This window comes from Arvicanthis niloticus, chromosome 19 (genome assembly GCF_011762505.2).
Source record: "Arvicanthis niloticus isolate mArvNil1 chromosome 19, mArvNil1.pat.X, whole genome shotgun sequence".
Classification (NCBI taxonomy): domain Eukaryota; kingdom Metazoa; phylum Chordata; class Mammalia; order Rodentia; family Muridae; genus Arvicanthis; species Arvicanthis niloticus.
In genome coordinates, this window is record NC_047676.1 from 50,644,632 (window position 1) to 50,662,003 (window position 17,372).

At 42.1% G+C, this 17,372-nt stretch overlaps 1 protein-coding gene across 9 annotated transcripts in view; it reads left to right on the plus strand.

Moving 5' to 3' along the window:
* Positions 1 to 17,372, plus strand: part of LOC117723774 (microtubule-associated serine/threonine-protein kinase 4) — a 349,397-nt gene that overhangs the window by 189,053 nt on the left and 142,972 nt on the right. Inside the window, exon 1 of one of the 9 annotated variants that reach the window (XM_076916256.1) lies at positions 3,435 to 3,487. The exons of the other annotated variants lie outside the window; for them this stretch is intronic. Within the exon in view, the coding sequence (XP_076772371.1) occupies positions 3,450 to 3,487 (38 nt within the window). The 5' untranslated portion in view covers positions 3,435 to 3,449. Of the gene's footprint in view, positions 1 to 3,434; positions 3,488 to 17,372 lie in introns of those variants that run through there. 9 annotated transcript variants of the gene reach the window in all.

Sequence of the window (17,372 nt, forward strand, 5' to 3'; positions counted from 1 at the left end):
GGGGGAGGGGCGAGGTCTCCATCCTGTAACTGGGCAGTGTGTTTGTGCTTCTCTTTGTGCTTCTCTGGCCGGCTGCTTTAAGGTGCAGGGTACTGGGACAGGGTGGTAGGATGTGGGAAGATAAACATGAAATAGAGTGTGCTAATCGTTCATGGCTTTGCTTGGTTTTCTTTACAAATACATCTTGGTATCAGGAGTTTAAATAGTATCTTTTAAAACAAGGGAGTCATAAGTTTTGCGATAGAGACTAAAAAGGTGATAGATATTGGTATCAAGAAATCCTCAGTCCCTATGGGGAGATGTTCTGTTGAGGAAGAAGACTTGGAATTGGGCTGGAGCTGTATAACTCTATGGAGAGTCTTCTGTGTATTAGTTAGAATAAACGAAGCTCTTCTCCTTGAAAGCTTCTGATTGGACCCTCCCCAGCATGGTCCGTACACACCCAACTCTAGTGCAAGCACACGTAAAGGCATTTTATTTTAACCTGACTTATCTTCACTAGATGTCATTTAGTCATTTGAATGTGACATCATGGTAACTGAATAATCTCTTTGAAAGTTAAGGAGGAGAGCCAAGATGTTTTAAAAAGGGCCTGGGGCCACAGGGATGAAAGTGGGTGAATGGTGTACATAACCTCACCTGTTGGAAGCATCACTCTCTCTGAGTAGAAGCTGGCTATATATTAATAGTCACAAACGTGTTTTTCATGACACATGGGTACACTTTGTAACTAGAAAACTCTCTAAATAAAAATTCAAACAGGCTGTTAATTTTTGTAGTTCTGATAGTTTCTGTTTTCTTTTCCCTCTATCTGCCTGGAAATTAGGGAGTTACGTCAGGAATTTGGCTATAAGTTTTTTAAAATGTTGACTTTAATCTTTGTTATAGATTAGCAGGACCTGAGGGAGGTTTAGCTACTAGGCATGCTTATTAGAGAAGGCAATTACACTGATATCAAACTGAACAGTCATATTGTTCTGTCTTAAAGAAAAAAAAAAAAAGAAACTTAGTGTAGACTTTAGGCTTTGGTCAGTACTTGAAGGTAAAATGGATTGCTAAGAGTAGGCGATTGTTAATGTTTATCTCCTTTCTCAAGCAGCCTGTTGGTTGCTTTATTATAGAACCCTGGGGAATTTTCCATTTTGCTCCTGTTTGGGTCTTCAATTTATCCATGACCCTGGTTTTATTAGTGTAGTGTCTTTTATCCACTATAATTGCAGGCAAAATGCAAATCTCAACATAACATCTCAAACTCTTTGGAGCTGAGAACCAGCTCCCCACCAGTTTGGAAAGTTTCTAACCCGATGTGGAAGTTCGCATTGCAAGTGTCTTTTAGAATAGTGAATTAGGTCCCGGCACATGGCCCAGGTGGAGAGAGCCACCTGACCGATCCTATTTGTGATCTTGCTGAGATCATACCCTATGGTCACTGGCTTAGAGGGAAGAGAATTGAGCTCAGCAGGCTCACTTTTTACAACGAGTGTTGTAGATGCTTGTTTGGCATGCTTTGTTCTAATTTCAAATGTTGCAGTGTATGTTTATGTCTCAGAATTGATTGTGTCACCTCCTTAAGAGTCACCCTTGGAGGATTACCTACACACTGCCCAGCTTCTTGGCTGTTAGATCTGAAGGAAGTCTCTGCACCTGTAGCTTTATGCCCCGTTCACAGTCAACATGTGTGTCTTGAGAAATGCAGCATGCTAGATGTCTCTACCTTGGAGATTATAGTTACTAAAGGTTTTCTTTTACGGATTCATGGAGGGCTGGGGTAAGGAGAGTATGTCTGTCATGGGAAAAGCTACCAACTGAATAAAGCTCTCTAGGAAATGCCAAATGAACCCTTTGTACTGTAAAACAATAGCCATTAAGTGCCTATTATGTAATGTTGTTTCCTAAGTCTGAGTTTGAGGGCTTGTTGATCTTGGACCTGGAGAAAGAATTCCTGTAAAAGTATTCCTTTTACTTGGCTAAACTCTAGATTTTGGATGCAAAAATCAAAAGCGTTTTTCCAAATAGGTTACCTGAACCAAACACCAAGCACCTTAGTTAATGGTAAATGGATTCAATTTGATTTTTTCATGTAAGGATCAAAGTTATTTTCCTACTGTCCTTCATCCCAGGGCCCATCCACATAAATAGAGAATCATTCATCCCAAACTAGTTTGGCTGTAGTGTTCTAGAGGGCAGGCAGGTGGCCAGTCATCTGCATGTCACCTGCCTCTGCAAACTGAACAAACGGTTCAATTTACATTTCCCAGACTTGGCAGTTCCCTGAATGGGAGCTAGCTCATTGTCTCTGGGTGGCCAGAGCGGCAGATGGGCAAGTAGGGAAGTCCAGACTGCCTTGGATACAAGTTCTTATGATAGATTCTGTGAAAGAAGCTGGAGTGCTTATGAATCATAGTCCTCTGTGTGTTTTGGGGCTTCCTGTCTGTGGTCAGATGTTTAGGTCATGGCTTTAGTATGCGCTGGTTGCCATATTTTTACTGGGTAGCATTATTTCTCAATACATGTCAGTTGGGTAGATTAGTCTTAGAAATCAAGGATTTTTAAGCTGAGAAAACAGTGTTGCTTTTCTTTAAAAAAAAAATTAATTGGGTTTAGTACCAGGGCATGCAAGTATTATATAGTGTGTGTATTCCTGCCTGGTCCTGTGAGTGTGTATTTGTGAGTGGACATATCAGGGGACAGCTTGCAGGAGGCCCTTCTCTCCTTCCAACATGTGTGTCCCAGGAACTGAAGGCAGATCTACAGTGCTTTTACTTACTAAGTCATCTGGAGACCTGCTTCCTTTAGCCTGTTTCATTGATCTGATGACTTTGACTCTAAACTCCTACTGGACAGGCTTTCTGGTTCTTTGATGGTGTGAAGGAAGATTGCTTGTCACTTGATGCCTTCTGACAGGACCTCTCTATGAGCAGTCTGGGAAATTCTTTCTTAAATTCACAGTTGGGGTAAACTGTGGGTTTCTATGCAGGTATTTAACTTGTTACACATTAGTGTGATACCACATTTTTCTCTGACATCTGTAGCATCTAGACACATTAGTCAAATGGGACCCAGGTTGGGAATCCATGAGGGAACATGGTTCTGGCTCTTGGCACCAAGAGACATTCAGAAGTATTGACTCTAAGCCAGAATAAATATATGTGGCCTTTGCACTTTCTTTCAGTTAGCAGAAATCACTTCTGAACACTTACTTTGGCATTAAGGAAGCTCGTCATGGCCCATTGTTCCAGAGAGCTTGGAGCCCTGTTGTAAGCCAGTCTCTTAGTTCCCTTGTGAGTGACTTGCTCAGCTGGACGCAGAAGAAACAGCTCTACTTTGCAAACCTTCCGTTCTTATAGGTGTGTCCAGCAGGCAGTGGCTTGTAGCTGTTCCTTCAGCCACTTCACAGGTTTGATTTCAAATCTATTTAATAAAGAAACTAATATGGTTGGAGGGTATTCATGGCCCAGCATGTATGGACTTCGTGGGGAAGTCCCAGGTGTGTATGCATCTTAAACACTAAGTTAAAGCCATTAGTGTAAAGTGCTTTTGGATTTGCCGTTGCTTTGTTCTGTTTGTCTCCTAGTCACAGATGAGGTTTTAAAGATGCAGTAGGAATTGCATCAAGGAGGGTGGGAGCGCCAATCCTGAGGCTAGGTAACTCCTAGTGCTTTACGAGCTCTAAAGAGAAGACGAATATTTATAAACTGAGCCAGAAGACCAAGAAGCCAAGCTCGGAGGAGTTACCTCAGAAACATGGGAAGTTAATTACAGTTAAAAATACTTAGACGGGATGACTTATGAGTCACACATCTCTGTGTGACCCTTTTACTGCTCGGGAAGATTGGGGGATGAGCCTGAATCACCCTCTGAAACCTGATAACCTAATAACCTGATTGCACTGTTTGACTTCTGTAGATGGGGTCCAGGACTTGCCACATTGAGACAGTTTTTCTGTCTCTGTCCCCAGTACTCATCCAGTGCCTTCTACAGGACCAGGGCTATGATAACCATCTGGGAAATAAAGATAATGTGTGACATGGTCCTTTTAATTAAGTAGCCCAGTTCAGAGAGGTTATAAAGAAATGTTGGCAAATAATTACAGTAGCACACAGTAACCAGCAGATGAGCTTGGCCTCAGTGGGGTGGGGGTTGGGGAGAGTATTTGCTGAGGGAATCTGATATGAACTGTACTACATCCTCAAAATGGTGCTGGAAAGGTGGCGTTATTATAGCGGTGATACGTATGACAAGTGGAGACTCAGAGAAATGCAGGGGTCCCCAAGTCTTTGCCAGAATTACGTAGTGAGTCCAGATGAGAACTTTGCTACCCCAATTCCTGTGGAAGTAGGCTCCAGCAGTGGTCTCATTAGTGAAAGCAGTGTTTGTAAAGCAAGGCTATAGTGTGTTAATTTTACAGTCCGAGCAGCCTCTTGGCAATTGGGGAGAGATTTGTGGAGCAGAGAGCACTGATAATTTTGATCTTTGCTATAGAAATGCCACCTGCTGTCTAAGGGGCCAGAGTGAAAAATAGAAGTAGGTTTTACTTTGTTTTAAAATTGCCACCTGCTGCTTCTCGTTCCCATTAGTGGAAATTGTATATGAATGCTCCTGTAATTTCCCCATCTTAAAGCATCACAGTTTATAATGGTGTCTGAGTGGGCTTGTGCTTTTCAAGTGAAGCTGTACTTAGGATGGAGCTTTGAACAGCCGCTATTTTACGGCCTTTTGAATGAGGAACACCCCGCCGCAGCCAGGCTTATTTTCCTGAGATTTGCCTCTATTATAGAGGCCTGTGCATTCACTTGGGCGTGGGCGTTACGCATGGATCTAAAATCCGTGCTGATGCAAGGGTGCCTGTCGTTCACTGCCTAGAACAGACAAAGTTCTTGCATCCTATTTGACAGTACCAGGGGAATACCAGGAAGAAAGGGTTGGGAGTGGGGAGTCCTTTAGGAGGTTGTTAGCAATGAATTCTTTGGAAGCTTTTTTGCTTTTTAAAAATATAGTGATTTCATTTGATTGTAGTAAGCTAATTTCTTAAGAGGGCCCTGGTTGATGCCACTCACTTAAATCCATCTTTTCCTCTGAGAAAAATCACTAAGATCTAAGAATTGACTGCTCTGAAATGTATAAAACAATGCTACCAGAATAAACTATAAACAGTCTACAGTATGCAGAAGACACAAATACTGCGTCCAGGATTTTCCAACCCAACAAAAACTCTTTACTGGCTGCCTCTCGGATTCCTGTGGTATAACACTTGAGCCCTTTCTAAGGCATTGCTGCTTTTTCCTAAAGACAGTAGAAGAGAAATCTCCCTTTGGGGTACTTTTTAACTGATAAAGGTGTTCTCATGACTACTGACCAAAGTCCAAGACTGCTTCTGGTGACTTTACCTAAGGGCCTAATGCTAGAACTAACTCACTGTAGAGAAAGAAAGTCCAGACAACAAAGTGTGTTTCGTTTTGTTCTGAAGTCATGTTGATAAGTAGATACTTTATAGATGGCAAGTTTGCTCTTGACATGTGGTGTTACTCCGAGATTTGACAATTAACTGCTATGTCACCAACTCTAAAAGGAATATATAGAATGTTTCTGTTATCTCAAGTTTTAACTATTTCAGTGGTGTGATCATGTTAATATAAAATTGGAATGAGATTTTTTTTTGCCCCTGTACCTCTTCTTTCAATGAAGATCTTTTATTTTGTTTTTTTTTTTATTCTTTTAAAATTCATTTACTGAGCATAGGTATGAGGGTGTCAGATACCCTGGAACTGGAATTACAGACAGTCATGTGCTGGGAATTGAACCTGGGTCCTCTGGAAAAACAACCAGTGCTCTTACCCATTGAGCCATCTCTCCAGCCCCTTATTTTATTTTTTAATTAAACTTTTAGTTTCTCAGCCAGGTACTTTGGCTCTTGCTGTGGCCAGCCTGGGCTAGATGATCAGTTCCAGGACATCTTGAAAAAACAATAATCAGTTTCTCTACCAGATCCTTTACTCCTCTTTCAGAATCTCATCCAGGGTACCCTGCTGCATTTCTCAGCCATTTTAAACTTAATTCTCATAGGAAAATATGGTTGCAATTATATGGTTGAAAGTGTCAAGTGAAGTAGCAGGAATATGCATAATAGTGAGATATTTTTTCAAAAGCATAAGCTTATGGATTTGTGTTGTTCGTGTTAGTATGTAATAGCCCCCTTTATGCTACATAGACGAGGTTACTAGAAGCCTACAGATAACCAATTTGGCAAGTGAGAAATAGTTAAAAGTCATTTGAGGTTGGTTTTCGGGATAGAAACAGGATCACAGGGAGAAAATTTACTTACATTGTGTGTGTGTGTGTGTGTGTGTGTGTGTGTGTGTTTGTAGTACCTGGATTTCAAAATAGACCATAGATGTTGGTAAATTCTGAGGCCCAGAAGAAAGCCTGGAGTTTCTGTAATAAGGAAGAATGAAGAAAACATGCATGTTACAAAGGAAGAACTTGAGATACCTTATTTGCTTTGTAAGCAACCAAGTCTTTCCAGTATTTTACTGTATCTGAAGTCCAGGGAAGCTTATATGGCATTTAAGCATTAACCTGCCATCTGTACTTAAGAAAGACTGGGGCAGATAAAATGACCCTAAAGAGGAAAATTATCCCCCAAAGCTGATGCTCAGGTAAAACCACTGTTAAAAACTATGCAGGTTTGGTTTTTCTCTGTGACTATCTGCATAAATGAATATATGTATCACCAAGCAAGTATCTTATTCTACCTCCTGTTTTATTATCTGCTTTTCTCCTTTGAGATTCTTTTAAAATACCGGTATTTACAGCAGTTAGATTTATAAAAGAGTTGAGAAATATCTGTAGTAGACAAGAAAGCCTGTGAGAGCCAGACTTGGTGGTCACTGGTATAATCCCCAACACTGTGAGACTGAAGCATCATGAACTTCACAAGTCAGTTGCCTGTGTGGGCCACAGAGTGAGTTCAAAACCAGCTTGATTGACTGAGTGAGTCCTTATTATGTCAAATCAAAAGTCAAAATACAGCCAAGGGTAAAGCTCATTGGTACTGCTGACCTGGTGTGTGCAAAATCCTCGGTTCAACCCCAAGTACTAAAAACACAAACAACCAAACCAAACCAAAGCAGGGGCTCTAGGAAAGGGAGGGAGAGGGAATTAGGAAAGGAAGGGAAAGGGGGAGGAGAGGGGATGGTCATGTCCTGTCCTGGTGCCTGTCCACAGCCCCTGTCTTGGTATCTAGCTATGCAAAGCAACTGAGGATGCTATCTGTAACCATAGAAGGTCTCACACCTTAGGTCTCATTCTTTTGTTCTTGCACTTGGGTCTCCTGAAACACTCTCTTAGGATTTCTAATGCGAACTCCAATCCTAACCGCCACCTCCCCACCGGCATAAATGTCAGATTTCAAGATCTCGACTTTATCCCTTATGCATGTTAGTCGGTTTGCCAGGTGGCAGGCCAATTAGTATATTTTTGTAAGGTGCAAAAATGTCTTTTCTTCATGGGGGGAACAATGAGTCCATCTGCTCCGTGTTTTCCTCCCCCCACCCCACCCCATCCTCTGTGGAAAAAAAAATCATCATTTAATTTACAGAAATAAATTATGCAACTGCAAATGATATTTTCTTTTTTTTTTTTTTGGAGAGTAATTTTTATCATGGAAACTTCTCTTGAACTAGTAAATCCATGTTATATTTTAAAATTTATGGGCATTAAGTTCATGCACAAAATTACTTTTTTTTTTTTAATTTGAGAGTATTGCATTTTATGTTAAAAATGAGCCTGCCAAGAAGATAGAGTTGACACCCTCTCCCACTGTAAGACAAGAAAATTAATGTTTAGCTAGAAAAGCAAGTGACAAAGACAGACTTGAACCTTGTCTTCCGGCTTCAAATAGCACAACCAAGGTGAAAAGAGAATCTTTAATCTCTCAAGGAGCAGGGTGGGGGTGGGGTTACAGTTCACTGGTGGTTACTGCCTGTTTGTTTTCCCTTGGATTCCAGGCAGTAAACTGTGGAGCTCACGGTTTCTCTTTGGCCTTAAGTGGCATTGGAGAGCAGTGGGCAATGCTTGTGAGTTCCTCTGCCTTGTCTCCAGTCTGTCACGGAGTCCGAAGAGCAAGGGCCAGCCACCTCCCATTCTTACACAGTCTCATAACTCATTCCACAGGACACGTCAAGATCAATGGGATTATTTTGCAAAACTTTAAAGGATGTTAAAGCTCCAAGGTGCTGACCACATTTTAGGTTTGCCGTAATCTGCCACAGGATGACCAAGGGTTTGGTGCCTTTCCCGTATAATACGAGAGTTTAGTAGCAAATACTCCAGAGACTTGGGAGAAGTTTTGCCTGTCACCAAGTTCCTCTGCATTTTCTTTTCCCGGCTTTTCTTTTCTTTTGCATTATCTTCGAGTGTGTACACGCACGCATGCTTACGTTCACACAGGACCATGTGGCATGAGATGTTTGGGTCAGGACAGTTTACAGACATCACTTTGTTCCTTCTACCATGTGGGTTCCAATGACTGAACTCAGGTTGTCTGGTTCTGCTGCAAGCTGCTTGGCCTACTGAGCCATCCCACCAGCGTGAATCAACTCTCTGTGTCCTTTCATGATAGGTGGGCTTTGCTTGAGCGATGTGAGCTGGGAAGGGTTTGGAATCGCTCTCCGTTTAACCCAGCAGACTCCTCTTCATCTGGACTGGATAGAAAGACTTAAGCCTTGGGTTTGGTCAGACCACTGTTGGAACCTGGCTCTACATGGTCTTAGGCATGAGACTTTGGCAGGCCTCCTCTCTTCTGAGGAAAACAACATTTTTTTTTTTTCTGGGCCTTAGATAAAACAGATCTGTAAAGCCTCTAGGCAGGAGTGGGCAAGCTCCAGCTTGTGTGCCTGGTGTGGTTTGTAGATCGTGTCCATTAGAAGGCAGCTTCAGTCATTTGCTTAGGATCACTGTGGTTGCTTGGCCTATAGAGGAGAATTGAACTGCTCTAGTGCAGACTCCGGCCTGCAATGCTGAGAACACTTAAGAGAGGTCCTCTTCTGAAACCTCAGCACACTGTTCACCTAGGGATGCCTTGCAGATTCATGCACTCAGTAGGTGAACATGTCTCCCTCTTCCAGTCCTCTACAGTAAGTTCCATTATCTTTAGTCAGAAAGAAAGCCTACCCTATACACTGAGATTTCCCCATTTGTAAACACACTGTTAGTCCTTAGAAATTACGGAGGCCATATTTCACAAAAGACTTTGTGTGGTGTAACAACGGGGCTCCTGAAGCAATGCCGAGACATTTGAAAGGAAAGAAAGCTGAGGCAGGGCCTTCCCAAGAGACCTTCCTGGAACTCCAACACCTTTCTGGAATAGAGCCTGAGCCAGAACCACTGCACAGGACAGAGCTTGTCAGAGGAGGCTTCTCCACGGTTCCCCTACATGTCTAGTAACATGTATTCACTTGACCTGGATGCCATGCTTGCTACAGGGAGTAGAGGTTATGCTAATCCAGGTTTAAGTGCAGGAAGGTAGGATGGATTGCAACGTGTCCAATTCAGTTGAGATTATTTCTCTTTGTAGATGACTTAGTGTGTCTAATCTCTCTTTCTTCAAGGGCTTTTAAGCCCACCCCCTATACACTGAGATTTCCCCATTTGTAAACACACTATTAGTCCTTAGAAATTACAGAGGCCATATTTCACAAAAGACTTTGTGTGGTGTAACAACGGGGCTCCTGAAGCGATGCCGAGACATTTAAAAGGAAACATTCTCAAAGGAACAATAAGGATTTTTCCTGTGCTTATTTTGTTTTGCCTTTTAAGCAAGGCGAAAACTCCGACTTCCTTGGCAGATTTAATTAGGGACACCCTCGTGTCTAGTAGAAAACCCAGGCTGGGACTAGAGTGTGGCGGAATGTGCGTGAGGAGAGTGTGTGGTTGATGACAGCCTCCCCTGTGAAGCACTGGAAAGATGAGCAACTTCCAGCTATTTAGGGTAGGTGTACTTGAAGTAAGCTGGGTTGTTTTTTTGGGGGGAGGGAGGATTTGGAGTAGCTGCTGAGGGGGCTCGGTAGGTAGAAGTTCTTGGTACAAAAGCCCAGCAACCTGAGTTTAATCCAGGCAAACCACATAAAGGTGGTAAGAGAAGACTGTCTGTCATCACAGTATTGTTCTCTGGCCTCCATATGCATGCTGTGATCCATGCACCTTACACATGTAACACACACACACAATAATAATAATGATAATGATGATGATAATAATGATGATAATAATAATTTTATTTTTAAGGATTTAGAGGACATTTTGGAAGTACAGCTCCCTAGTCAGCAATGTAGATTCCTGTTGAGTTCCATGCTAGTAAGAGACTCTGTCTCAATCTACAAAAAAAAAAAAAAAAGTTGACTGCACCAGAGTAAGGACACCTGAGGTCTCCTGGCCTTCATATGCATCCTCACATATGAGTGCGCGCACACACACACACACACACACACACACACACACACCACACACACACCACACACACACACACACACACACATACACACCACACACACACACACACACCACATACACACACACACACCACACACACACACACACACACACACACACACACCACACACACACACACACACACACACCACACACACACACACACACACACACACCACACACACACACACACACACACACACACACACACACACACACCACACACACCACACACCACACACACACACACACACACACACACACACACACCACACACACCACACACACACACACACACACCACACACACACACACACACACACACACCACACACACACACACACACCACACACACCACACACACACACACACACACACACACACACACACACACACCATGGAATAATGAGTTTTGAGAAATAAAATATTCACCGCGGAGTGCTTGTGGAGGCAAGAGGATAATTTGTAACCAGTGCTCTAATCCCAGCACTCAGAGGCAGAAGCAGGTGGATTTTGACCTCCTAGTTGAAGACCACCCTGGTCTACATGCTGAGTTCCAGGCCTGGCAGAGTCACACAGTGAGACCTATCTCAAAACAGAACAAAAACAAACATGAAAAAGAAAGAGAGAGAGAAAAAGAAGAAAAATGAAAGTGATATGTGGGAGTTTGTTCTCTTCCTCCACCATGTAGGTCCCAGGGATCCAACAAGACCTGGTGCTTGGCAGCAAGTGCCTTTACCCACTGAGCCATCTCACTCACTGATCTCTATTCAGGATTTTAACATGAACCTGTGCTTTAAAATACCCTGAAGACCTGATGAGACCATGACCTTAAATTTTACTAAACGCCCCCCCACCTCACCCCACCAAGCGTTGTTACTGCCTTCTGACATGGTATCGCCAAGTACTTGTGCCTCTAGGGAGATCAGTTTCTTGTTAGCATTTACACCAGCACATTTCAATGGTGCATATGTTTATCTGAATTTTCCTCTGATCATGAGTGTCTTGACGCATCATCCTTATGCCAGTGCAGTGCCTGGCATATAATAGACACTTAATAAAGCTTTATTGACTGAAAGCAGCCCTCGGTGAACATACTCAGGCATTGCTTTTCTTTTCTTTTCTTTTCTTTTCTTTTCTTTTCTTTTCTTTTTTTTTCTGTCTTTGGGCTGTTTCCTTAGGATAAATTCCCAGAATAGAGATTTCTAGGCCAAAGTGACGTTGAACATGTTTGTGAATCTTAATACTTAACGCCAAGGAGTTTTTATGTCTACTTGAGGTACTTCCAAGTTTGTGATTCTCATCTTGCAGTGATGCAGTATTGCTAGGTTAGCAGTCTGGTGTTCCATATTTTCTCAAGGAAAAAGTGACAGTGGGTCTGTTGTCGCCAAATTCGAGTCTGGAATGAGCGTTGCATATGCTTTAGGATGAAGCCCATCTATAAAATGTAAATTCTTCCTGGAGAACTTGAGACATAGAGGGACGTGTTTAGCAAAGGCAAGGTATCGGATAAAGGATATTGTCTTAGGAACCAAAACCCCTGGGAGTTTCATTGCTGCTCTGAACTTTTCTCGAACTGCCACCAATATTTCAATAAAACAATCGCATATGGTTTTTTTTTAATTTGCTTTTCTCCCTCAACACATTTAATGTTCAAATATGAAACATTACTAAATGCAAATTGCTGTTAATGCCTATCCCAAGGTCTCCTTTTATCAAAGTTTGGAGCTGTTCGTTTAATGTATGATGCATTTCTATCTTCAATTGATCTGATTTGCGTGTGTGAAATAGGATCGAGCCTCCATGCTGAGACCTCGGGAAACACTTAGCTTCCCTCCCTCCCCCCGCTGGTTTGATATTTTCACTTCCTTCATCTCTTAGTATTTGGCAGCCTCATAAATTACTCATGATAAATAGTTATAGCCATCTTAGATGCAAGTGTGTTATTGAGAAACACAGTTACTCAAATGACATAAGGCATCAGATAGTGTTGGTGGGATCTAAACAGAACAGAGCAAGAGAACTATTGTGTTAAAACTACAAACTGGAGGCTTATGATCATAATGGATTAAAAGGCTCAACATATATTCTGAAGAATTATGACATATGATTGCCCTCAGCCACATATTCCATGGTGTGCTTAGTCTCTGCCAGCTGCATCAATCTACTCTCAAGGTTGAAACTTAACGTTTCTGGAGAGAGATCCAGAAACAGGAGTTAGCAAGTGCTTGTACATGCTAGACTTGTAGCTTTCAGATATTTTTTTTTCCCCTTTTGGAAAACTCAACCCTGTGGGCCATAACCTAGTTAAGTATGTTAGGAGACTCTTTAAGAAGTCAGATAGTAAGATGTTAACACATGCCCACATGTTGGGTGTCCCACACTGTCAGCTATCGGGATTCTGTGAGCTATGAAATCAGTGTTTCTGTTTCTGTCCCTTGAGGACCTTAAAGACCCAAGTGGCTGATGGAGACTCAAAATGAGGATGCTTCTCTGTGGATCCTGCATTCTGTTACCCAGACATGGCTAAGTGTTGCAAGGAAGGGATTGTGGGACCAGTAATAGATCCTCTTAGTCTAGCCTTCCTATAACCCATCTGAGAGACTGGGTTATTTACAAACATATGGGAGTTGGCGTGGATGCTGGGTAATGGAACTGTGCTATCTGGGTGTTAAGAAGACAAGTTTGGGAGGGGTCTGTGCCCCAAGCTACTTCGTATTCTTCACTCACCCCGTTTTAGCTTTTCTGGTTACTGTTCATCTTAGTGTTGAGCATATTCACCTTGTATAACTGGGCTCCAGAACGGGTTCCATCCTGCAAAAGAGAAACCCCAAACTTACTGAATATCTTCATATTCCCTGGCACCCTGAGAGGTACCTGAGAGGGTGCCAATAATACCCTGGCAACAACTACCTTTTCTGCACCTTTGGATTTGCCTCCTCCAGTACATCATATAAATAGAATCATTCAGTATCTGTCTTTTGGTGGCTGGCATTTCTTCTTACCTCAGGGTTCATTCCTGTTGTAGCACGTGTCAGAGATCCTTTTAAAAGTTCATACTATTCCATTGCATGTGCCTAGGCCACAGCTCGCCTCCTTAGTAGCCCTGTATCTGGGCAGATGGGTTTGTTCCACCTTTGCCTGTGATAAAAACTGTACTGCTGTGAACATGAGTGTGCAAATAGCTCTGCAAGAGTCTGTCTTCAGTGTTTTGGGGTGTGTACCTAGGAGATACATTGCTGGAGCATCTGAAGGTTCTGTTTGTGACTTTAAAGAATCTCTGTGCCGTTTTCCACTGCAGCTGTTTTACGTTTCCGCCAGCCGTGCACAAGGGTTCCCTCTTCTCCTGATCCCACCAGCATCTATTGCTCATTTGCTTTCATCTCTTCTTCTTTTCGAGACCAAGTTTCTCTGTGTATCCCAGGCTGTCCTGGAACTTGATCCTTACACCAGGCTGGCCTGAACTCAGACATCCGCCTGCCTGTACCTGCTGGAATTAAAAGCACACACCACTACCACCCAGCTCCTCTCCTCTCCTCTCCTCTCCTCTCCTCTCCTCTCCTCTCCTCTCCTCTCCTCTCCTCTCCTCTCCTCTCCTCTCCTCTTCCTTCTTTTCTTTCTAATGGTAGCCATTATTGAGTATAAAATTTATTCAAGACTTTTAGTTTTCATATGAACATATGAACATGTTTTCTTTCTTAGCTCGAAAAGACTTTTGAGTACATTTTCTAGGAAGGATTGCAGAATCTTAAAATATTACTCAGTGACATTCTATTACCGTTTTGAGATAGTTGGGACTAACTCGGATTAAAAAAAAAATAAGTGAACTGGGTTTATCTTTCTTGGATTTTAATTCCATGGTGCATGTGTCAGTACCAAAACTTGTTTGGGGAACCTTGAAAGATGGGGGTTCCTGCTGCACATGTGCCAGTGAGAGAGAGAATAAAAAAAGAACAGGCAGTGAGTGGTTATGGTGGGGTGCAGTGGAGAGCCTGGTGCCTCTCAGGGTCCCAGAATACACTTCTGCTTCATCATTTTCAGAGTAATACTTTTAAAGAAATTTTTTTTATTTTTATTTTGCACACATTTCTGAATGTCTGCCTGTATATATGTTCAGCAGTTGTGGTCCTGATGCCCATGGAGGTCAGAAGAGGTCATTAGATCCTCTGGAATTGGAATTTCAGGTGGTTGTGAGCTGTCTGGTGTAGGTGCTAGGAACTGACTCCCCCTGCTCTGCAAGCGCAGCAAGTGGTCTTAACCATTGAGCCATTCCTCTCACACCTCAGAATATTTTTTAAATGCATAAGATAAAACATGTTATCAGGAAAACCAGACATTTTTTAAGTCCCCACAACCGTATCAAATACTTGTGGTATATGTAATATATGTGGTTCTTTAGAAGTATCCAGATAAGAATCTAGAGGCAGGTCTGAGAGCGGTCATCCCTTTGAATTGATGGTGTATGGACATGATTTTCCATGTATCTGTAGTAGCCAAAGCATATGAAAAATTACATGATTTATCTTGGTGTCAAGAGCATACTACCACCAACACAGGGGACATACAAGCATTTGTAGTGGAAGAAATGTCATAATTCCATTAGTTACATTTTGGTTGGTAGCAATATAGTTATTCATTTGTTTGTTTGGTTTTTTTTCTCTTTGTTTTTGTTCAACCAGTCTAAGTTCATGGACTCAGTGAATTCTACTACTGTGCCTCTTTCCAAAGCTACAGACTCTAGATTAGAAATAACTGAATTCAACATTTCCTGGTGGTGCTGGGTACTTTGAGGCTATAACAGAGAAGACTTGATGAGGTTGCCCTCTGGGATGTCCTGACACCAGTCCTGGGAGGGGATGCAATGCCCGAAAAGTAACTCAAGTTTCATCTGACCTGGAAGTGAGCAGTCAGAAGCCCTCTGTCTTGCTTCTTGTACCTAGCACACGGCTAGGGTAGTTGGAACAAACACACCACAAGTAGTAGAGGAAACACCTTTATCATTTGACTTTGGAGAGACCCAAAGGCAGAAGCTTGTGGCAATAAATATATGTGCATCAAAGAAGCTATATCTTCCAGTATCTTCCTGTATGTTCATTATAACCACAGGCTATCCCACAGTTGAGTGAAGCTGAGGCTGTATAAATACCACATACTGTAAGTACCTCCTTTCCCGGCTAAAAAGAAAACTTTAAAGTAACAACTAACCATGACAAAGCACTTTCTGTTGTTTGAAACAATGTCTAGCTCTGTAGCCCAGGCTAGACTCAAACTCCATATCCCTTTACCTCAGCTTTGCCAGTGCTGGGATTATAGGCATGCACCACCATTCCTGGTACTTTTGTTAGTCTTAAAGTCCTTGTCTCCCTTAGAGTTTGCAAGTCTTTTGATGATCAAGGTTTGTGTGGAGGAGTAACATACAACACACAGCCCAACCTTTAAAGACAGGAAAGACATGTCTTCTCATCATCCACTTACCAGCTTTGCATTTTGGGGATGGGAAAATAAGAGAAATCGAGAAGTTATAAATTCCTCAGAATATTATATCATACACCTTTTACAAAAGCATCTCAGGATCATTTCTTCCAGAGTGGAGCATACTTTTGACTGTGTAGTCAGCCACTGGGGTTAGTCTAGATACATGCTACCTGATGGATTAGGCAGTAACATGTTGAACATGCTTTCTGTGCATCTGCTTGTGAAAGGTATCCCCCATACATTAAGAGGAATGCTTTGTAAACACAGAATTATTTCAGGTCAGAAGTCCTCTTCAAATTAGATGGGAGGCCTGAAGCATGGAATGCAAGCAGGTTTTCCTCTCCCAGTTCCTCCCAGGGATCAATGTCTTCTATTGACTCTTCTGTTGCTTGCATACAATTTTCTATCATAGTCATTTATGTTAATCATCATGAAACAGAATCATTGTACATCATATTCCCTTAGGCAAAATTTCCCCTCCTGTAATACTTGATACTACAGAATTGTGTTCAAAGGAGATAGAAAAAACCAATTCATTATTTCTTTGTCTATGTGAATTGGTATTTTGCTTGCACGTATGTCTATTGTGAGGGTGTCAGATCTTGGAGTTACCAACAATTGTGAGCTGCCATGTAGGTGCCCTGGTTTAAACCCCGGGTCCTCTGGAAGAACAGTCAATGCTCGTAACCGCTGAGCCATCTCTCCCCCACAATCTATTATTTTTAGTGAGTAGAGGATGACCCAGAGGTAAGAGCCCCACCCTTCCTTATCTCTGTCCTTCACCTTCTGTTTAATCCTGATGCAACTGCATGTGACAATCTCTGAAAAAAATTGGACTTAAAAAGACCAGCAGTTATCTTCATTTGTGGAAATCTAAATATATCATGATAACAATAATCTATATTGCTTTTAATGTTTTCTTTTCTTTCTTTTTTTTAAACAGAAGATTATTAAAAATTACCTTCATCAGGAAGGCATGTCCATGGAATTATTGTAAATTAGCAGAGTGCTTGCTCAAAGTTGTATATGGATATTTGCTATGTACATTTTTAATGATACAGTTCAGATAATTAGCATACAAAGCAGCAATTTTTCATCTTAATGTACTAAAATAGATGATTTGACCACCACTTACATTTATTTGTATTGCAGAACTTGGTGAAATATACAGATATTTAATATACAAAGTAAACTATGTTTCTGTAGACCAGTGGTTCATACAGATGTGCTTTATCGTCTCCAGAGTCCCAACTGTGCTGTGGAAGCAGAGGGGACTTCATCAGTACAGAAATCCCTGTTAATGCCCACAGGTGCATGCAAGCTTGAGTGTGTGTGTGTGCGCGCGTGTGTGTGTGTGCGCGCGCGTGTGCGTGTGCGTTCGCGCGTGCGTAGCATGCCTGGGGAGGGAT